Raw genomic sequence first — 23429 nt, forward strand, 5'->3', positions numbered from 1 at the left:
GTATATATTGCAGTAAACATTCGCTTACTAATTAAATTAACCAGCAATGTGCCACGCGCGTGCGGGCAAACTCGAACAGATCTCACTCGACGGCCGCGATCACTCGCTGTCACCACGCTAGCGTGATGAAGAGCGGCAGCAGCGGAGAGCGAATCCCCCTTCATGCTGCCTCTCGCTTCAACGCGAACTAGGCGCGTGCACACGAAGCCATCAGCCATCTCGGGCCGCCTAAACTTTGCACCCACCACAGATTACCTCCGAGATAAGGCACGCGCGGGCGCACTCAGCCGCTCCATGCCCACGCGCGCCATAGGCAGCCGCGTCCGCAGTAGAAGAGACGCCCGCTAACCTGCGCCCCTCCCTACCCCCTTCTAGTTCGCGCTAATCTCCCCGCTCCCCCACTTGCACGCATGAGAAGACGCCGCGCGTCCAGCAAACACTGGCTAGATATCACAGGCCTACGCACTCTATGGCATCATGGCCCGAAATTTCCATTGCCAAGGCTGACGTGACAGAAGCGGTGACGTCAAAATCACTGTTGCTTACGTACATGGGGAGCATCCCCATTAGATTTTATGGCAGTCGGGCCAGGTAGCATGACGTCATGGATCGGAGTGCATAGGCCCTGTGCTATCTATAGGTGGTACCGGTCCATCCACCATCCTTCTCAGTTTACCCTCCACGCTTCCCCTCAAATCTACAGTATACGGCGCTTGGCCGCGATCTTATCGCACTCGGACGTTACACGGAAGCTCACAGCGACTTCGACGCTGACGATGACAGTGTAAGTTCGTCTGGAGTGTCCATGTAATTCATATTACAATAAAAGCAGATGATCGCTGCGATGGTCTTGTCCATACTAGAGGTCTACGGCCAAAGAAGTCCCGGGATCTTAGGTTCTGAGTATTGTCTGTCGTCTAAGTGGCTAAGACTAACATGCAGAACAGGTCGTTGACAGTCGTAGGTTGTACAATGGCATAGAATGTGCTCAACAGTTTCATCACGTCCGCAAGATTGGCCTGCGGCGTTGATCTAGGAATGAATAAGCATTCGTGAATGCGACGCCCAACCACAGGCGGCACACTGAAGTTGTTTCACGACTGGAAAGCCCGCATGGCAGGCGAAGTAGCATGTCAGAGTCCAATAAATATAATTGTTACGTGCGAGGTAATAGAATCCGACGAGTTTCAATGTCGAAGTGCAATGCTACGTGCAAGTGAGTAAAGTTATAGTGCATCGGTTCTCGGATAGCGATATTGGTGCGCGCTGGTCTTGCTTGTAAGCCGAGCGCACTGTTTCATCAGCCCTGTCTTTGCCGGCGATTCCCCAGAGACTCGGCAGACATTGAAATAAGTCAGGGCCGTTCTCGAAAGCTTGGTCGTGAGTGTATCTAATTTCATATGCCATCTGCTCATAAGAGTCATGACGAAAGGCAAACTGTAGCGTTTGTAGGGTGGCTTTTTAGTCACAAAATATTGCCCATCGATAAGGCGGTTATTGAATCCCATAATCGACCGCACCTTGGAGAGCCGCAAGTTCCGCTCATGTAGATGTCATAACATACGAGGTAGGTAAGTAGGTACAACTTTATTCGACCTACCTACCTCGTATGTTATGACATCGACAGGAGCGGAACATAACATACGAAAACTTTAGCTGTATAGAGACAGAACTCGATGGGACAATCACAGTTCCGACAGAACTGTTTAGACCAGTATAACCATTCGTTTATATATGCATGTACGCGGTCAAAATAGGACTCATTTATGAGAACAAAGAAACAGCCGCTTCAAGGCTATAGTGGTGGAATGTCAGCCTTCTTGACAATCCCAGGAACTGAGAAGCACACGTGAGGTTGCCGGAGACAACGCAGCGCAGAAGTCGGGCGCTTCGAAAGCTTGAAGCCATGCTGGTAGCGAGTATCCGTGAACGGTTACAACACCAGAGAATGTAGCCTGCGGCCTTCGCGCTGGCAAACAGCTAAGCCTTATCCAACACGTGCAAGACTAATCTCCGCGCACTACTGGGCACAGAAGCCCAAGCACTTCTAATATTTCTTGGCCATTCTGCGATGTCCTTCAAGAGCTGCAACAATTGCTATTGCACGGGAGCACCCGGCTACCACATACATCACTGGTGAGACTCTCAGACCGCACATGAGACATCTTTCACGAAAACTAAGTTATAAAAAACATAGGGAGGAAACAAGCGATACATAAAGCATGCGAATGTCAGATAGCAATTGACAGACGACCTGAGCTGCAGTACCGCCAGCACAGTGGAATTCATCATCAACATTTATAACTTTTTATAACTTCAACATCTTATAAGCTACTCGGTCCTTTAAAGGCACAGAGTTTAGCTTAAAACGTAATGCGTAAAACATAAACACGATTTGCTATGAATGCTGTAAACTTCCTAAATACTATAAAGAGAGAGAAATGATGTACTCACACAGGCATCACTTTCCTGGTCAATGCAGAAAGAATCAAAAACTTCCCGTAACTCTGGTCCCGATGCCGTCGTGGCCGGGATTTGATCCTGCGACCTTGCGCTTCAGCCCAACACCATAGCCACTAAGCAACCACGGCGAGTGTCGTACACATAGTTAAATGGAAAAATTATACACATGGGGTGGTAAACAAAAACAAAGTTTCAATACGCCGAGTGTCAACACTGTGTGATGCAGGTGCCACAGCGCTGGAAAATATGCAAGCGCTTCGCATTGTCCAACGGCTGAAAGATCCCCTGCTTCACCCTATACCTAAATCAGCATAAGATATCCATGTGAGTGAGACTGAATGGCTACATTGACAGTAGTTACTATTGTTGATTATAAATATAAGATCGTTGAACTATGAACAGTACTCTAAACTTTGAACATGTTAGAAGCTTTCAAACAAATTCCGATTCCCACGCGGGAAACTAGGCAGATCTCCACCTGCTGTTAGCAAAATCTATTACAGAGACCCACATATGCCCAAATGATATACAACATTAATCAGAACTACTTGATCGTTTAGGATGCAGAACATGATTAAGGTTTGTTAGAAATATTTGAAAGTTTGACAGCACTACGCAGACAAGCATTCATCTCAATCTTGGCTACCCAGCTAATTAACGAATAGTTTCCATCAAGTATCTTTGCCTGTACTACGGTCACAGTAACGCAAAAATGGCTTGTAGCCACATTTTCGTCATTCCAGTCGAACGAAATACGAAAAAAGCAATAGGTCACATTCCCCTCAAAATTGAATATTTACTGCTTGCTGCTTTGGTACAGGTTATGTGGGAAGAACGCCCCGCTTGCGTCTTGTATAAATACCGTCTTACCTTTAGCTTTATTGCCTACCTCCCTGAGACTAAAAAAAAGTTTCAATAGGCGAACACAAACAAGAAGTAGCCAGAGATAATTATTTGATGCAAACTGATTTTTTTTTTTTTTGTAAATGATAAACTTCGCACGAGTTAGCTCAGGTTACAGTGTACTTCCTATAAATAGACTAAAATGAGTTTAAGTGCCACCGTCAGTTGATTGAACTTATACGAATCTGATAAATCGGGAAGTGTACTTGAAGCCAGGGCCGCAATTTTGTAGCGATGCCTTCCGCTCGATTATATGCCACTCTTATCAACCGTTCACGGCCGGCTGGTCACTTTGATAACGTGGGCGGGACGTCGCCCTGACCACTGACAAAGCGCGAAAAGTGCGAAAAGGAATATCATTGGAGAAAGAATCGCTACAAAATCGCGGCCCAGGTAAGACGTCATAGAGAAAACGGCGGTCTCGCCTCAGATGTGGAACGCGACGTAATGGAAGCACTTTGGGCAGGAACAGTAGCACTTAACTTTGATCGTTGTCTCTTAATTTTCTGGCGATGCGGTGGCAATTATTCTGACAGCATGCCTTAGATGCGCTCCCCGCGTTTCAGCTGCGATATTCGTCGTAACTGGACGGTCCTGTTCGCAGAGCTTCTGAAATTAAGTTTTCCTGTGCCGATTCGGCTATTTTGGTACATGGGAAAAGGGCACGGTTTACGGAAAATCGGTCACGACTCTGACTTGCGAATCCAGCCACGTTATTCCTCTCACCTGACGAAACAGCGCACGGCACACTAGCAGCGAAGTGTCCACTGTCATCGTCACCGCCGACACGCTATCATCAACAAGAGCTAAGCCCGAGGGCGTGAGCTATGGAAAGGTCGGCTTGGCTGGTAGCCTTGTGAGGACTAGTGGGTTTTCAGACCTTAACGAATACCTGTTCTGCTGCCACGTAGTCCTTCTCTTCCCACAATTGCGCTACAACAGGCAGTTGATATGTAGTTTGCTCGGAGCATTAAGGCAACGTTTCCAAGTTCTGATGTTTTAATGAAACGGCAGTCATGTCTCCTGTAAGAACAAAGGCAAGTGCTTTCGTGGCGTTCTCAACCTGCTTTCGAAACCAGGATGCCGCGACGCGGTGTGCTGCGCGCAAGTGCCAGTGGGACGAATCGCTGCTCGGCCCCAATTTTTTACTGTCCCGCAAGTTGAAAGCGCCTTCATGCAGGTTCTATAATGTGTGGTACACGATCTGGATAGCGTCCATTTTAGACATCAGGTTTCGGCCTGCTGCTCGAAGACGGCACTGAGCAGTATTGACGCTACCAACATACCGAAATAAAAATATTGTCCCGTATATAGTTTCAGTCAATAAAAGAAAATGCGAGTAAGGAACCAAAAGATTACAGCTGGCACACGAGTCGGCACACGTGATACGGTTTAACGGTACCAGTACAAGTGAATTTATTCCGTACAGCTGTGCATGGGGCTTAGAATATCAATTAACAACTAAGGTGCGCAGTGGGAACCGCAGATGACAGGATACGTAAACGCTAACACTAATAACATTCTCTCGCGTAAGGCAAAGGCTGAAGCTCTGCGAGAGCGAACTACGCACGTACCCCGCAGCGTGAAGCGTCGGCTACAAAGGTCTAGAAATTCAAACGACGACGACAGTCAATGCGATAACGGTCCACTTCAGTCACACTTCAGAAATGAACCATCTTCTCTGTGCGTTGCTGCAAAGCGTCAGCGCTCAAGAGAAAAAAAAAACGAGAAAGTAATAGCAACAATAGACATAATTCTATCGCTTCTCATAAGCTAATAATGATTCATTAACGTTGCCCACTTGAAGTTTTACTCACTAAAAGCGCAACAAGTATTTGCAACTTTTTTTTTTCAGACTTCACTAGTCCGATAACCGACGCCGTTTTCGAGTCGCATACACTCAGACGCCGTTTGCCTACTTCGCTTCGACATCGGCAGAGCGGATAGTGCTCCAAAGGCGAAAATACTCGAGTGAGGAGTACAATTAGGAACTCCAAACAAAATAACTGCATATGTGACAAGCGGTTACTCCCGGAAAGCGAATTTGCCATCAGTTATTTTGTTCTATAGCGTGCACACGTATATGTTTCAAAGAGAAGAGGCGTAATATCGGGGTAAGCTCGCGAAGGAGGAGGCGACAGAAGCAGATAATGGTCGCTGTCACTCGAGGAAAGTGCAGTCCCCTCTCGAGTTCATGGGGCTCCCAGTGGAACACGAGAAGGCTTCTCCGAAGGCTCGGAACACAGCCACCGGCTCGTTACACAGGCGTCGCGCTCCGAGCCGGCCGCACTGCGAGTAGCACCATACGACGAACAGAAGCTGCACGTCGCTCAGGTGCTGTAGATCTTCCAGGCGCGGCTGCAACGCCGCCCGATTTAAGGCGTGCGTGAATGCTTTGTGCAGCACGCGCACGGAAACGGCTCTCTGAAGGACCTGCGACAGAGACCACGATGCGTAAGCGGTTCCGAATCGAGAGGAAGCTTTAGCTCGGGAGCTCCTTTGTAAATACATGTGGACAGAGAAATCGTCTTTCTCGTTAATCGATCCACCAATTTTGATTAGCTTCGTTGCACTTAAAGGGAAAAGCTAAAATGTATAGTAACTGAACGAAATGTTTTTTTTTAGTTTTTTTTTTTTTTTTTTTTGGGGGGGGGGGGCGGGATTTCTGAAAACTGCAAAATTTCAATAACTAAAGCAAAAAGTTAATTAGGCAATAAAAAAAGAAATCACAATTCTGTAAACTTCGCCTAATATAACACCTAACGTGGACAACACTGTTGCGCCGTACAGTGCTATGAAATGCACCTTTAATTTGTGAACGGGACTTTTTCAAAACTCTTGGTAAAGATTGTAACCCCAAACCTGCTTTGCGTCGTCTCAACATCGCCGCGAATATCTCAAAAACGCGTCAGCGCCTCCTCAATGACAATCGGGCATAATTTTCATCCAGTAAAATATTACGCATTCCATTTTTTTTTCCTACGTTTTATTTTCCTTCCGCGAGCAGGAAGGGCGCACCTAGCTTCCCGTCGGGGCAGACCGCGAACGCAAAGCGGTCGCTTGTTGGGGCACCGTAAGCTCTGTAGACGCATATTGTAAATCTCCCTATTAAGACGAAGATTTCTTTGCGAACCCTGCGAGCTTTCCTGACTGAGGCTGCTAGCAGGGTGCTGCTGCTGCAGCCGTTCTGTCGGATAGCGGATAGCTTTGACAAAAAATAACATAGAACTACATGCCCGATGCTGGGATCGAAACTCGGTCCGACCAGCAGAGCAGCCCGATGCTCTCACCATTGGGCCACAATCGCACGTCTAGATCAACCGTACTAACGCCAACTAGCTATTTGAGATTATGAACGCGTGTTATGATGATGACTTCTATGCTTTCGTCCATGCCCACAACGGGGGATAGGCCGAAGCGGGCGGACATTTGAAATAAATAACAACAAGTTAAGAAATAAAAGCCAATATTACAGATTTAACATTGCGTATATAGCACGGGTGCGCGAGAGCACATGCGCTCGCGACAGTTTCAATTACGCCAAAGACACGGGGATGAAATAGGCAAATTTATAGCATTTAATTAACCGTTTCGCTATAGCTTTGCTTCACATAGATTCCAAAATGTGCCTTGGATATAATTTTTAATAGAGAAATTTTAGTTGGCCCAGGGTGTTAGATGCGCGTTAGATGTGCGCTGGCCCTACTGCCAGCGTGCTATACGAGCCATTAGAATCCAGGCTTACGCCGGAGCCGTCGGTCGGCGAAGCTGCGTCGGACATACAAGAGGCCCTTTCCGCGAACGCTGACCAGGTTTCATTGTCGGAGCGCCGGAGCGCCTGGTAGAGGAGTGCCGAGAAGGCATTGGCGATCTCGCTTCCTAAAGCGCCGTAGTTTGCGGCCGCCGGGGCGCCGGCGTGGAACAGCGGCACCTCGAACGCCGTTGGCAGGAACTCGAACTGGTCGCTCCGAAGGTGCAGCACGCGGTGGCTCTGGTTGGCCGAGAAGCGCTCCATCCGTGTGTTCACCAGCGTGCGACGGCGCGCAGCGGTGGCGCTGACGATGTTGTCCAGCACGCTGTCCGTCATGCTTGGAAACTCCTGTAAAAGTAAGCACACAGTTCCCACTGTTGGGTGGACGAATATGCGGACACTGCGTCAGGCATCAGACTACCTTTAGGGCGATGCGAACCGCGCGACACGCCAGCGCTCACTTTCTTCTTATACCTCGAACAGCAGCCACCACCAGCGTAAAACTGAGCGTCCCTTCCCACGCGTTTTCCGACCGAGACTAAGAAATGACGCGCAACTTACGCCTTCCTCAACACGTCTAGAATCGTTGGGGCCGCTCTCCAGCTTTCCTCCATTCATGGCTTGGACCCTGCTCGTATGCAATCGCAAAAGGCTGCATACCTGGTACATGCTGTTCAGAGTGTCGTCAGACTGGGCGCTCGCCACAACACCCATGGTTAACTCATCCTGCTGGTCCCGAGCACTGCCACTCAGCCACGGCACGCTCGAGATGAGGCTGCCGAACGGAGATGACGCAAGGTGCAGGCCTTCGCTGTACGAGTAGCGGATGGAACGCACAATGTCTATGACGCCTTGCATATCATTCCAACCGATCTCGTCCCTGACGTAGCCCGCATAGAAAGCGACGCCCATGTAGCTGTGAGCCAAGCCCGTGCAGAAGAGCGCGTGCCCACTCTCAGCGTCGGACATGCTCAGGTAGTAGTAGCTGCATTGTGCGCCGAGGGACATGAGCAAAATTTGAGAACGTGTAGACATACCTGCTACAGCTTGCACAAGAAAAGCGTGAGAAGGAGAGAGAGAGAAGGACCTCTCCTGTCCCGCGTCAACACTCAAACCAATGGACTTGCATCTGCCAAAGGCTTTTCATTAAGCTAAGTTCTCTTCTCGCAAGATTGACAGCATCTTATTCAGGCTAGGTCAGAAAGCAAAAATGAAAGAAAATTCAAGGCGAGACTTTCCTCGGTGATTAGGCTGTGCTTTTCTGCCAAACAAACGTTTAAATGGTTCCAAACGACAGTGAATAACTATTGATTTGCTGTTTTCATTAGGTGCTTTAGTTTTCTTCGTACCCTGTCACTAGTGAACAAGTTGGTCAACACTTTTAATAAGCAGCGTATTGCCTGTGGCCCTGTCACAACGAAGGAACAATTGTTAACCTTGATCAACTTGACCACAAATCCTAATAACGTTGTTTTTCGATTTAGCAGAACCGCCGAAAATAAGTTGTTTGCAACTTGCTGCGCCTTCGGCGACACGGCGACAGCGACCTCGACGTTCTTGCCGACAAAACAAAAAATGTGTGGAGAGATGGCAACCCACCTGATGAGCTCCGCGTTGGAGAACAACGCCATGATCTGCACGGTTGCCCAGCCCACGTAGTACGCCATCTTGGACTCGCCCACTTCCGCCACCAAGTCGAAGAAAGCGGTGAAGTACTCGCGGTTCTCCACGTAAAAGTTCTCGGCCGGCAATTCGCCGAAGTGCGCACGCAGCTGCTCCACCCAGGCGGCTTGGGACACCGACGGCCTCGTCATTTCCGCCACGTCATCCAAGCTCGCGTTGTCCAGCGAGCTCCAGTAGGGCGCCTCATAGAAGCGCTGCAGGCGTGGCACCACCGTCTCTTCCAGCTCGATCAGCGCTTCGAAAGGCTCTGCTCTCACGTCGGGTCCCCCGAACGCTTCCACCATCTGGTTGAAGTACTTTCGGTACTTCCCTTCGTCGGCGCTTTTGAGCATGGCCCTCCTCCGCTACAGAATGAGGGTGGTGGAAGGAAGAGCCGTATTGTACCATCGGTATCACTCTAAAAACAAAGGCATGTTGGAGGCTCTTTCTTGCGGGGAATGACTCATCATCTCCCACTTAACTATCCTTGCGAAAGTTCTCTTACTGCCCGGAGAAATATACACTGAAAAACCACTGGTATGTGTTCGGACCTGGGCACTAAGTGAAGGAAACACTAAATGATGATGGTACAAGTCAGTCATGAGCGTGACTCAGCAAAAATGACTGACTCAGCGAAAAAAGATTAACACTCAAAAGCCACTGAAATGGGTTCGGGCATAAATGATAAGTCCTGACGGCCTGTCACGACCTATCACGCATGTCATGACCTATGACGCATGTCATATATGTCAAAAAACAGCCGCCTTCGCCTCGGAGTTCCCATGGTCGTTTCGTTAAATTGGTATGCTCCCCGCACACTGCTTCGCATAACATCGATTCCCACAGAGCGTGGGATCTGCCGGCTTTTTTACACAAGTTCTCGAAACGTATTACACTGACCACAACGAAACCTCACCATAAGCTCAACCTGAGCTCTACCATCGCATCTACCCCGAAATTTACTCCTCGCTGTGCATGCTCTGTAACCATTCTGCCGACCTACATCACATTATCTTGGCCTGCCCATAGGTCACGCGCACTCACCAACATGGCACCCACCCTACACTCACCATTACCACTGCTGACCAGTGGGAGGCTATGCTGCTCAGCAGCGACCCAGCGGATCAGCTCTCGGTCGTCCGGATGGCCACGGACGCCGCTAGACTACAAGGACTGGCTGCCCGTCTAAGGTATGGGGCCAAAGGGGCTGGAGACAGCCCCTCTGGCCGCCTTTGATCCAATCATAGACTTGTTTCTCTCTCTCGCCATAGTAAAACACAAAAGAAAAGAAGGTAAACATGATGAAGTAAGATTGTCTGAATCAAGTGTATTGAAACAGTAAAATGAGTAAAATGTTGAACCAGCTTTAACAACATCAAAATGTCAGCAAAAGCCTCTGTCCAAACAGGTGCGAACAAAAAGTTCCATAAAGCTATAGGTTTCAACCAAATAAATCCGGCCTAGTTAGACACGGTGAGTCTGAGAGTGCTAAAGTCCGTTACACTCTACGACATGTCGTACTCCGCGTGATTCCGTACTCCACAACATGCATTAAACTATGCCATAGAGAGAAAGTTGCGTACACCGCAAGAAAAAAAGAAAGGAGAAATTTGCAGCCTATTTATCTAATCCACAATTATTTTTGTGTAATATGAAGGAACTTATGGTCTATCGTTTAAATAATGAACACTATTTACTTTCCTTTTTCGAAGTCTTACTTTAAGCTATTACATATTTATACGACCGCACCCCTCCACACAACCAACCACGCTATAACTGCTGGCTTCTTGTTCTGCTCCCCGTAGTGAGTGAGCGAACTTATGTGAGGCGAAAGCGGGCAAACAAAACAAATATGGTGGCCTTCACAGCAGGAGAATGTTGTGGTCGCAGCAAATGAGTTCGGAGCCGACGGAATGACTGAATCCTGCTGACTTTTCTGTGAAGGGATTGACCCAAGAAGACAAAGAAGCAAAGTACTTGGAGCGTCAGGTGGTACGTCATGGACGGCCGCACGGTGAACTCGCCGGGCTTGTCCGTGAGGAGCTCGACGACCGCGCCCCAGTTCCAGGCCCCGGTCATCCGCAGGAGCATGCGCAGGAGCTGCGACGAGTTGCTCAGCTTGGGCCACAAAACGCCGGTCTGTGCGAGAACAGCACGGACCGCCTTCAGGTCGTTGTTGCCATCCGTGTAGACGCTCCTGCACGACTGGTAGAACTTCACCGCCTTCTGCACGGCTGTCTGACCCATCGGAGGCACCCGAGTCCTGTCCGCCTTGTCGCCGACACTCTCGATGAATCTTGGTCAGAGACACAATGGGACCGCGAACGCGTTAGCTGCAGTACGCTGAAGAACTTAGGCAAAATACTCGCCGTTTATACATTTTTCCGCCTATAACTTCACCGTATTTCGGCCGAGATAGAAAGTATAAAGACCTCCATATATCACCATCCACTTTTATACACCAGCATAACACGGCGTTACTACATAATTCGCTGCTGTCGACTCGCCACCGTTAGCATTAAGTAATTGGGAAACTGTGAAGACACGCTGCCACAACGGCGGCAGCATTATTGGACATTTTTGGTGCTTGGTTCTATGACAGGAAGAGAGAACCCACTGTACGTCGTGCACCGCATCCTACTGGTGAGCGTACAATGAAGGCAGTATTTTGGCCTGCCCGAATTCGAGCTCCACTTCAACTTGTGCGCATATATATCAGGGACCGCCCCCACAAGCTCTGGTTTCCACATTCGCGTAGTTTGTGGAAATGTTCGCGTAGTAAGTGGAAATGCTGAAAAGGAAAAAGGGAGAGAAAAAAAAAGCCGGCAGATCCCACGTCCTGTGCGAATCGATGTTATGCGAAGCAGTGTGCAGGGAGCCTACCACGTTAATGAAACGACCATGAGAGCACCAAGACGTAGGCGGCTCTTTCATGAAATACATGACACGCATGTCATGACATTCATGTCATGAGTCCTCAGGAGTCCCTTTAGCCACACCTAAGAGACCTTAGGGCGAAAGCCTTAGTCATGCTCATGACTATGACTTCTACTAGCATCCTTTAGTGTTTCCTTCCCTTAGTATCTACGGCCGAACCCATTCCAGTGGTTTTTGAGTGCTATACCTTTTTCGCTGATTCATTGTCATTTTTGCTGAGTCATGCTCATGACTTTGACTTCTACCATCATCTTTTAGTGTTTACTTAAATTAGTGTCTACGTCCGAACCCATTCCAGTGATTTTTAGTGTATCTTTTTTCGCTGAGTCATTGCTCATTGTCATTTTGCCTACATGACACGCATGTCATGACATCCATATCATGACATGCGTGTCATGACCTGGACGGACGGACGGACGGACGGACGGACGGACGGACGGACAGACAGACAGACAGACAGACAGACAGACGACAGACAGACAGACAGACAGACAGACAGACAGACAGACAGACAGACAGACAGACAGACAGACAGACAGACAGACAGACAGACAGACAGACAGACAGACAGACAGACAGACAGACAGACAGACGGACGGACGGACGGACGGACGGACGGACGGACGGACGGACGGACGGACGGACGGACGACGGACGGACGGACGGACGGACGGACAGACAGACAGACAGACAGACAGACAGACAGACAGACAGACAGACAGACAGACAGACAGGACAGACAGACAGACAGACAGACAGACAGACAGACAGACAGACAGACAGACAGACAGACAGACAGACAGACAGACAGACAGACAGACAGACAGACAGGCGATCGTCCTGTCCACTTCGTTCTCGTGTCTCGTTTTAGCGCAGTTATAATTTTTCTAAATGTCTTACCAACTAGCCCCCCATCAAACGCTTCTCGAAACGAGTTATGTATGAGGCGCGTGTTACATCTCAACCTGGGCCAGAGTATGTATACCTTGGACGTTTACCACGTGGCAGCGCCTTTCATCAGCGTCGCCCAAACGGCGACCGCGTCCGACACCGGGCATGACGAGTTAACCGGAGTGAGGCGAGAGGCCAACTTCCAGGAATTGCTACCATGGGAGCGACAACGATCTCGGTTTCCCCGAAGACCACGCAGTGACAGCAAAAGGCGAGCGCGAGGATACACCAGTAGAGTTCGTTGAACACGACAACCCCTCTAATTGGCCGCACCAAGGTCAGCAGATTCCCCATTCGAGTGTCCTAGGGAAGACCGGGGGATTAAAAGCGGAGACCGGTGGTGCTGTGGAAAAAGTGTTGACGTGACCCGAGGCGAACTCAGATGTTGAATATGCTCCTGATGGAGTGGGCTTCTGTACCCGGAGCCAGTGTAAATAATGTAAATTAAATCAGTTTCCTTATTTCCTACAACCGGATATACTCCTCAATGGGCATGGTGGATTCCTTGGCCCAACGCTACAGCAATGCTGGAGTACTACCGACAGAGACGTTATACGTATCCTCCTCCCCATCCTTCACTTAACAGAGCAGATGCCGTCGCTTGGCGGCAACTGCAGACTAATTCATTCCCTTGCCTCTATATGCTGCATCTCTTTCATCCCACTCTATACCCTTCCTACTGCCCTATACTGTGGATCCGAACCAACAGTCTATCATTCCACGTGGGAATGCTCTAGTCCACGGGGCGTTCCTGCTATCCCCAACCCCACCTTTTCCTCTTGGGAGTCTGCACTGCTCAGCTTAGGCCGGCAGGTACAGCAACAGCTGGTCCAGCGGGCTCGCAGGGTCGTGCAAGGCAATGGAGCCCTGGACTGAGGGCCCCACCCAACGAGGAAGAATTACCTTGCCTTTGTGAATAAAAGTTTATTCTCTCTCTCAAGCTGCAACACGCGTTCAGCAGCAGGACTCCGCTCTCGCGCTTCACCAAGAACACTCGGCGTTATTCATCGCCACCGACGCGAAGGCTGCGCGTGTCCTCCAAAATGCATGGCCTTCGAAGGTTTGTGACCGTGGAATTAAGGAGACAGAGACAGAGCAGTGTGATATATTGAATTGCAGAACGTTCGCTTATGCGGTTCAGTTGCTTTCTATAGACATTCTTAAATACAATAATGTGCATTTGAATATATACAGACGAAATGTATGTTCTATAAACTTGCACAGTTTAGGACGAAATATCCATTGGTTCGGAAGCGCTAGTAGACAGCAGTGCATCGCCTTCTCGTTTGTCGTTGGCAGCGACTAGCAGAGGGCGGTGCATAGAGATGTATGATGCATACGTGTGAGTTCTAAAGTGCCTGATTCCACGGGCAAAGTTGCGGTCGAGCACGCCACCGGTCCTCGCCCTGGGACCAGGTCATACGTCGGCAGTGTGGGAGAACACTCACTCACACTCACTCACCATAATTTTTGCCAGGCCCCACACTCACTCGCACTCGCACTCACCTCCACTCACACTCACTCGCACTCACTCGCACTCGCACTCACTCGCACTCGCACTCACTCACACTCACTGGCACTCACTCGCACTCACCTCCAGTCACACTCACTGGCACTCACTCGCACTCGCACTCACCCCCACTCACACTCACTGGCACTCACTCGCACTCGCACTCACTCGCACTCACACTCAGTGGCACTCGCACTCACCGGCACTGACACTCAATGGCACTCACTCGCACTCACCTGCACTCACACTCACTGGCACTCACTCGCACTCGCACTCACCTGCACTCACACTCACTGGCACTCACTCGCACTCGCACTCACCTGCACTCACACTCACTGGCACTCACTCGCACTCGCACTCACCTGCACTCACACTCACTGGCACTCACTCGCACTCGCACTCACCTGCACTCACACTCACTGGCACTCACTCGCACTCGCACTCACCTCCACTCACACTCACTGGCACTCACTCGCACTCGCACTCACCTGCACTCACACTCACTGGCACTCACTCGCACTCGCACTCACTCACACTCACTGGCACTCACTGGCACTCACTGGCACTCACTCGCACTCACCTCCAGTCACACTCACTGGCACTCACTCGCACTCGCACTCACCTGCACTCGCACTCACCTGCACTCACACTCACTGGCACTCACTCGCACTCGCACTCACTCACACTCACTGGCACTCACTCGCACTCACCTCCAGTCACACTCACTGGCACTCACTCGCACTCGCACTCACCTGCACTCACACTCACTGGCACTCACTCGCACTCGCACTCACTCACACTCACTGGCACTCACTCGCACTCACCTCCAGTCACACTCACCGGCACTCACTCGCACTCACACTCACTGGCACTCACTCGCACTCGCACTCACCTGCACTCACACTCACTGGCACTCACTCGCACTCGCACTCACCTCCACTCACACTCACTGGCACTCACTCGCACTCGCACTCACCTGCACTCACACTCACTGGCACTCACTCGCACTCACTCACACTCACTGGCACTCACTCGCACTCACCTCCACTCACACTCACTGGCACTCACTCGCACTCGCACTCACCTGCACTCACACTCACTGGCACTCACTCGCACTCACTCACACTCACAGGCACTCACTCGCACTCACCTCCAGTCACACTCACTGGCACTCACTCGCACTCGCACTCACCTGCACTCACACTCACTGGCACTCACTCGCACTCGCACTCACTCACACTCACTGGCACTCACTCGCACTCACCTCCAGTCACACTCACTGGCACTCACTCGCACTCGCACTCACCTGCACTCACACTCACTGGCACTCACTCGCACTCGCACTCACCTGCACTCACACTCACTGGCACTCACTCGCACTCGCACTCACCTCCACTCACACTCACTGGCACTCACTCGCACTCGCACTCACGCCTTTGAAATGAGTGTGAGTGAGTGTGAGTGAGTGTACTCATGAGTGAGTGCGCCGACCTATGCCCTGGGTACCATGTCGAGGGAGGCAGGCTTGGCGCCGAACGCCTCCCTCATGTACTGCGAAAACCACGCGTTTTGAGGCTTGGATAGTTCGATCTTGAAGTCCCCGCAGATGGCAAACGGCATGTCTCGTTCGCGAACGTTGTTGTAACATTAAGGTATCAAGGCAGGCTTGGTGTAAGCTATTAGGTGCATTGAAATGAATCGCTGCGCAATCTCCTTCGTGGCCCCGGGACTGACGAAGACGGCGGCGACGGCGATGTTTTGGCCGTTGCACGGTATACGTGACCCGTGCAGATGTCTCCGACAGTGTTGTGGACTAGCGTATCATCGACGTGGGGCGATATATGTAGCGCGGCCGGTTCGATAGTGAACTGGCGAATGAGGACGTCCTTGTATAGGGCGACGCCGGCGCACCTTCACCTGAGGCGCTTGCTGTGCCCGACGAGTTCAAACCCGCTGATCGATGCTGGTTTGTCGCCCCATGTTCCCGACAGCGACCCAGAAATGACCGAGTCTCCCTCGAGGTGCTGGACGAACGCACCGAGCGACTGCACGTTAATGACGGCGATAATGGCGTTCTTCTCAAAGTTGTGTTTGTCGACAAACTCCTGAGCCTGTTCGAGACCTGTTCTCCCAGGCCAGACCGACTGCCCAGTGCTCCATTTCGGCGTCAAAGCGTTTCATCGAACAGCGGGACCTACCCAGTCCCGCGTCTATCGTGACCCCTGCCGCGGTGAAAGATGTTCGTTAAAGAGCGACACGTATGTACAAATTGCCACATACTCACTGACACAAGTTAGTGACATGGTTGTCTTGGAACTACGTTACCTCAGCACAGCTGACCCACGCACTATACCCATTCCAGCTCGATCTGCCCAGTGACCCAGGTTGGCGGGAAAACGATTAGATACAAACAAACATAGATAGTTAGTCCCCGATAAGTGCGTCAGGTACCCAAAGGATGCTAACGCACTAAAAAACACGCAACCGTTATTAAGACCTGTGCTATAGCCACTGTTGTCAGTTTGGCCGTACTTGTTCACAATTTTTGCCGCTGCCTGAACTTGCGGGCCGCGCGCGAGTCGATCCACTTGCACACCCCTGTTATCGGCTCATCTGAACCCGCTCACCGTTGGTAGACGGCGCTCATGACCGACTGGTGATGTTTGCCTTCCCAGCCGGCGCACACGTAGCGATGGAAGTCGTGGCACGGGTCCGCCTTGGTGTCTAGGCTGTCGGCGAGCAGCTTGCTGTAATGGTGGCACACCTCGCTGCGGCACACGTCGAGGCCGCCTCGGCCGCTGAGTTGCAGCACCACGACGGTGATGGCCACGGCAGCGAACAGAGCCCCGAAGAACAGGCAGCCACCCTTGTTGTTCCGTCTGAACACTCCGAACGCAGTCGACTGCTGCGGCGACTGCAGCGACAGAGGCGTCAGAGAAGACCGATCCAGCAGCTGCCGGAGGCGCATGGCATCCAAGTTCCTGCGCTGCAAGCAGGGATAGTGGGACCAACGTGCGCATGCCGGTTACTTTAGCATTCTGGACTTTGCGTGGCTTATTTAGCTAGCGTAACAACGTGGCGTTGTCCAGGCCTCCCACCTGGATCCAAATTCAGCCTCGTTATTTAATCGACGCGACAGCAAAATATGAATGGTAAAATCAGCTTTCTGTTAGTCTCGTGTCTCTTTGAGGACAATGTATTGGCGATGTTTTGTCGTCATTATTGTTATCAGCCGGAATGCCAGGGCTAAGAAAAGACGCCGCCGTCACCGTGAAAGTACTCCGATTTGTATGTACCAGATGTCACCACAGCATTTCCCGTTGGTCATTCATTTGTCATGCGCATGCGGAATGCTTATGTGTCCATGTTAACAACCGAAACGCTATACTAAAACTATCCAACGTCATCGGCTTAGGTCAGCAAGGACAGACATTGCAAGTGAACAAATAAAGGAACAATAAGGTACAACATTCAGTCACTCTATACTGGATATATAGGTTACCCTTCCAAAGCCCCATCTGCTTTTTTTTTTTTTTTTTAAGGGGAAAATGATTTTTACTCCGTAGCTAAGAAAATGCAGACGAAATCATTCTCCTTGAATATTGCACCCAAACTGTAATGCTTATGACGCCATGCAAACGTGTGCGACGTTGGGCTAATCGGTTCAAGATTACAAAGCGTGAGCGCAAGTAATGAGGACGGAGACAAGGCATTGCATGCGAGCTGACTGACAGCTGTCTGTGTTTATTGCGTCGAGCACTAAAGGAGTTCCATAACATCTGGTTTGCCAAATGACACGCGATCTTCCACATTTATTTCACGACGTAATAAAAAAAAAAGACCGCTGTTATATAGTTAGTGATTGTCTTGCACCTGCCCTCGTTTCTTGCACTGTTCCTACGCTTTCTAATATCTGGTCATGTTGACATCACACGTTTCATTTTATTCTTTCGCATATTCAGGACCTTTTTGTGGACAGGTTCGACAACAGCGGTATAACTTATCACTCTGTTTTCTCGGGATTTCATTCCCGCACGTGCAGTAACGTAGTGGAGTTATTAAACATCGATCTTCTAAGCTCGCTGTGCAGTGAAGGTTTTGAGGGGAGGATCTAGTCCTTAGCGTCCATTTAGTCACATACGAAAACATATTTGGCATGCCTAAGGCAGCAGAACACTAGTTTACGTATGAACAAATACATGAAGATATTTCAGAGATCGAGGTTTAAAATAACAAGTACCATCAGAATACATATGTTCATGTTGTCGTGCTTTATTGGGGCACTCAATGCCAGTAAATATAAATGTTCGAGAGTCTAGAATCACCTCGTGTTTGTAATTATTTTTCTTCGAGGTACAATATAAACATACCAAGTACTGAGCGCTCACCTGGCGTAACTGCGGCTTCCTTTGGAAGGTACGTCTTGGCGTGGTCACGACGTTCACCTTGGCATTACCGTCCGAGTCCATGATCTTGCTCATGAAATTCGAAAAGAGCTGGACGAAAATGAATGCATCATGCTGAATCACGCATAACTGCCGCCGTACGTATACCGCAAGACCAGCGGGCACGATTTCATCTACATCTGGGTGGCATGCCATATACGCGCGGTCGCTCGATACCCACTGCATGTTCTCATAGATAAAATAATGTTAACAGTATATATAAATTTTGCAGTTTCCACAGCAAATCCTACGTCTCGTATAAAACACTTTGAGGTATTTGAACAGAACACTGGGATGTTACTCTAAACGTTATCCTACACTCCCAAAAGCATTAAGTCTGATCACTGAAGCCTTCTTTTATAAAGAACACCGCTGAATTCCGCAAGCTTGCGGTGATTGTAGATGCAGTCTCGCCTTAACGCCGTGCCGCCGAACCCAATGGGCCACATATATTCGAGAAACGTTCGTGGGACATCCGAGTCCGGACGTTACGACGTCGAGTGGATACCCCACAAATCCAGATGACATACTATGAATGTCTACGGGACCGTCTCATGCAATTTATATATATATATATATAATCATAAGAATTAAGCCAGCAATGACACCAAGGACAACATAGGGGAATTACTTGTACTTACTAATTGAATTAAAAATGATAAATTAATGGATATGAAAACAGATGAAAAAACAACTGTCCGCAGGTGGGGAACGAATCCACGTCTTCGCATTACGCGTGCGATGCTCTCACAATTGAGCTACCACGGAGCCGTTTTCCCATCCACTTTCTGGGGTATTTATGTTTTACAACTAGAACTAACCTTGGGAGTGTTAGCCAGCACCACCACTCACAAACCTAGGGGCGGACCTATCTATCTATCTATCTATCTATCTATCTATCTATCTATCTATCTATCTATCTATCTATCTATCTATCTATCTATCTATCTATCTATCTATCTATCTATCTATCTAGCCGCCTATGTCTTGGTGCTCTTATGGTTGTTTCGTTATCTTGGTAGCTACCAAAATTGGCATAGTATGACAAGAGTGTATGGCGAACATGAATGATAGGTCATGACATAAATTTAATGACGTGTGTGTCATGTAGGTCATGAAACAGTCGAAAATTAACGAAACGGCCATGAGAGCACCAAGACGTAGGTCTTGGTGGTCTCATGGTCGTTTCGTTAATTTGGTATGTACCAAAATTGGCATAGTATGACAAGAATGTATGACGAAATAAATGATAGGTCATGACATGAATATCACGACATGTGTGTCATGTAGGTTATGAAACAGCCGCCTACGTCTTGGTGGTCTCATGGTCGTTTCGTTAACTTGGTATGCAGCTAGAATGGGCGCGGACTTGGGCACTAAGTGAAGGAAACACAAGAGGATGATGGTGGAAGTCATAGTCATGAGCATGACTCAGCAAAAATGACAATGACTCAGCGCAAAAATATTAACACTCAAAAACCACTGAAATTGGGTCGGACGTGGGTACATAGTGAAGGAAACACTAAAGAATGATGGGAGAAGTCATAGTTATGAGCATGACTTAGCCAAAATGACATGAGTCAGCAAAAATGACTAACACTGAAAAACCACGGGAATGGGTTCGGACCTGGGCACTAAGTGAAGTAAACACTAAAGGATGATGGTAGACGTAAGTCATGAGCATGACTCAGCAAAAATGACAATGAATCAGCGAAAAAAGTTTAACACTCACAAGCCACTGAAATGGGTTCGGACATAAATGATAGCTCATGACGACCTGTCCCGACCTATCACGCATGTCATGACCTATAACGCATGTCATGCAGTTCATGAAACAGCCGCCTACGCCTCGGCGCTCCTATGGTCGTTTCGTTAACTTGGTAGGCTCCCCGATTCCCACAGAGCGTGGGATCTGCCGGCTTTATTAACTTACGTTAGACCGACGTTAGAAAATGGCAGTGTCATATGGGACCCGTTTCAATCAGGATTATTAAACCGCACTGAGAAGATACAGAGAAAATCCGCAAGGTTCATTCTTTCCCGGTATTATCGTACTGACTCTGTTTCTGAAATGCTTCGGTACCTTGCTTTGCCTCCTCTGGCTCAACGGCGGAAGTTGGCTAGACCTAAATTTCTTTTTTTTTTTATTATCAAAAGGCCACTTCAATATTGAAACCACACCCTATATTGCTTCCAGGCAGGCTAGAGACGTCAGGTCAAGTAATCATTGCATGTTCTCAATTCCAAAAGCATATCTGGACATGTACGCTTATTCATTTTTCCCGCGAACGATTAAGGAATGGAACAGTTTGCCGGCGTCTGTTTTGTAGTTAAGTAGTGCTGAAGGCTTTGAGGAACGCGTTAAAACGTTTTATGAAATTGAATCTTAGTGGTGCCGTGCAAACGATGTTACACTGTTCTGAAATACATACTGTAGTCTTTTATACTGCTTGCGATATCACTGTCACAATGTTACAAACATGTATTTCTTAGCCAAAGTATTGTATTTGTATTTCGTTATTTGTTTTGGTGGTTATTACATTGTATTTCCAACATTCATTGCTTCATGTCCTATTTACGTTTTTAAGGTGTTTACATTTTATTGCGCTAGCAATTATATGGACACTCCAAGCGGATTTCTGCCTTCGGCGTCGCCGTGAGGTTCCGTATGAAGTACAACGGCGATAAAACCACCGCCGCGTGCCTTATACTGTATGTGCGAGTGAAAGCGTGCGAGGGACGCGCGCTTTTACGGGGAGCGAACACACGGCGGAGAGCAAACGCGACTTCTTCCGTCGCGCGAAAGGCCGTGGGGGTACGGGAGGGAGGGAGGGAGGGTAGGCGACGTCTAGCTGCCGCACCAAATGCGCACTTATGTAAAAACGTTGTGAGGTGAGAAGGTTGTAAAGACTTCCGACGCTGCTCGACGAGTGTCCCGTTCTGATCTCGTCGAAAACCTCGGAGCCGCCACCAGAGGCACCGGCAACAGTTACCAACGCCGCGCGCGTTCGGTGCGAACGCAGGCAAAACGGCGACGGCGTCGACAACAGTGCTGCGCGTTGCTGGTGCTGCTACATGTCCAAGTTTATACAGCTGATAAAACTACTATCCTTACTCCGTATAGCTCTCTACTGATTTGCTATCGCAATTGATGCTTCGTCTTCCGGGTGAAACTGCGACATTTTTTTACGTTATGAGCAAACTTGCTGTACCCACCTGTTACGGCCAAGACGGCCAACAGTATTTGAAAATCATTAAAAAATAAACTCGCATCGGAATGCAGCGTAACGTTAGAGGAGGACATTCGCAGCACACGTTGCATACACTGAACGCTACGCATTACATCTACATGGCATTTATATGGAATGAGTAGCGTGGCAGAATGCATGAACACATGATCTGCCGCTGCAGAAAACGTAGCTCTCTGCAGATAAGGACAAAGGAAGAAGCCACTAGAAATACTTAAATTGTCAATAACAATGGCAGTCTATGTACCATGTGTAGCCGCATAGCGCCAGATGTGTCATTTGTCCTTCGCCGGTCTGTACTTTTACTCAACTCACTACGTTTTCTGCTCTAGTAGAGCACTAACAAGCAAACTTCAGCCATCATTTGCTCCACCAAAGCGGCTTCGTGAAGGCCGTATCACACCTTTTTTTTTTTTTTTTTTTTTCATCTAGCGGCCGTGGCCGTATACTGTCAGAGGTGGGACTAAGGGCTACGGCCCCTTCAGCCTATGATCATACAACGGGTTTTCTTCCCTACTGTCTTGCGTAGAAGCTCCTTTGTTATTTATGGGGGATTAAAAACAAAGTAAAGACGGGGATAAGAGAAGCCAATGAGAATGACGAGGATATTTGGAGAATAGTGCAAAAAGACAAGATAATGTGCTAAAATGGAAACCGGTATTTGCGTTCCCGAAAAAGAATTCGTTCTGATTGGCGATATTAGAACACATGGACACTTTCTTAACAGTATAGATGAAATCACCCAGGTGAATTAGAACTTTTTCACCTATGATGATCGAATTATCTGCACACAGTGTTCGTGCTATCCTTCATGCATCTATGCAGACGAAACATCATTAAAAAATATTAGGGGCAGCTTCACACTAAGTGGTGCGAAGACTGGGCAAACAGCGAAGCTGGTGGCCCTTCCCTAGCTTTAACTTTGCTTTCCTTTGCTTCACTTGGTGTGGCTTGGCTGGTTCTTAGCTTTGTCTTTGCTTTCCTTTGCTTAACTTGGTTTGGCTTGGCTGGTTCTTGGCTTTGTCTTTGCTTTCCTTTGCTTAACTTGGTTTGGCTTGGCTGGTTCTTGGCCAAACTTAGCCAACCCCGAGTATCGGGACGATACTCGGTGTTGGCGTGCAGTCTTCTAAAGGCAACTTTATAGTCCAACGTAGCGTTGACGCGCGAGCGCGCTCGGCACGGGAACGCCACCACAGCGAAAGCGCAGTACTCTATAATCCGGCGCGAGGCGTGGCCGACGTATCCGGCGTTCGTCGGCGTGCCCCAGCTCAGGAAGCGACATGCTGCATTTCGCGCCGGCCTCGTCACCCGGAATGGACCGCATCCGCGTCTCGTCGAGCAAGATGTGCTGATGGATACTGGTGAATGGCGGCACGTGCCGCGAGTTCGTGGTTTCGTATCATCCTGAAACTCCTAGTTTCGTACAAAATGCGCATGCGTCTAGGCGGCGCGGCGCACACGTTGGACTATAGAGGGGTCGGTTTTCGCGCCTTCCATAATCACGGCTATCTACCAGCCCATCTTGCTCGACGAGACACAGATGCGTTCTATTCTGGGTG

General features: G+C 49.1%; 2 protein-coding genes across 2 annotated transcripts in view; one reads left to right on the forward strand and one right to left on the reverse strand.

Annotated features, from left to right (window-relative positions):
- Positions 1-23429, forward strand: part of LOC119456469 (ubiquitin-60S ribosomal protein L40) — a 578246-nt gene that overhangs the window by 48838 nt on the left and 505979 nt on the right. The gene's annotated exons all lie outside the window — the stretch shown is intronic.
- Positions 4554-23429, reverse strand: part of LOC119457075 (neprilysin-1) — a 29652-nt gene continuing 10776 nt past the window's right edge. Inside the window, exons 5-11 of the mRNA XM_049669886.1 lie at positions 18566-18673; positions 16805-17163; positions 10757-11075; positions 8717-9144; positions 7778-8102; positions 7112-7465; positions 4554-5799 (exon numbers count right to left, since the gene is read on the reverse strand). Coding sequence (XP_049525843.1) covers positions 5527-5799; positions 7112-7465; positions 7778-8102; positions 8717-9144; positions 10757-11075; positions 16805-17163; positions 18566-18673 — 2166 coding nt within the window. The 3' untranslated portion in view covers positions 4554-5526. The remainder of the gene's footprint in view (positions 5800-7111; positions 7466-7777; positions 8103-8716; positions 9145-10756; positions 11076-16804; positions 17164-18565; positions 18674-23429) is intronic.

Source organism: Dermacentor silvarum, chromosome 6 (assembly GCF_013339745.2).
Source record: "Dermacentor silvarum isolate Dsil-2018 chromosome 6, BIME_Dsil_1.4, whole genome shotgun sequence".
NCBI lineage: Eukaryota > Metazoa > Arthropoda > Arachnida > Ixodida > Ixodidae > Dermacentor > Dermacentor silvarum.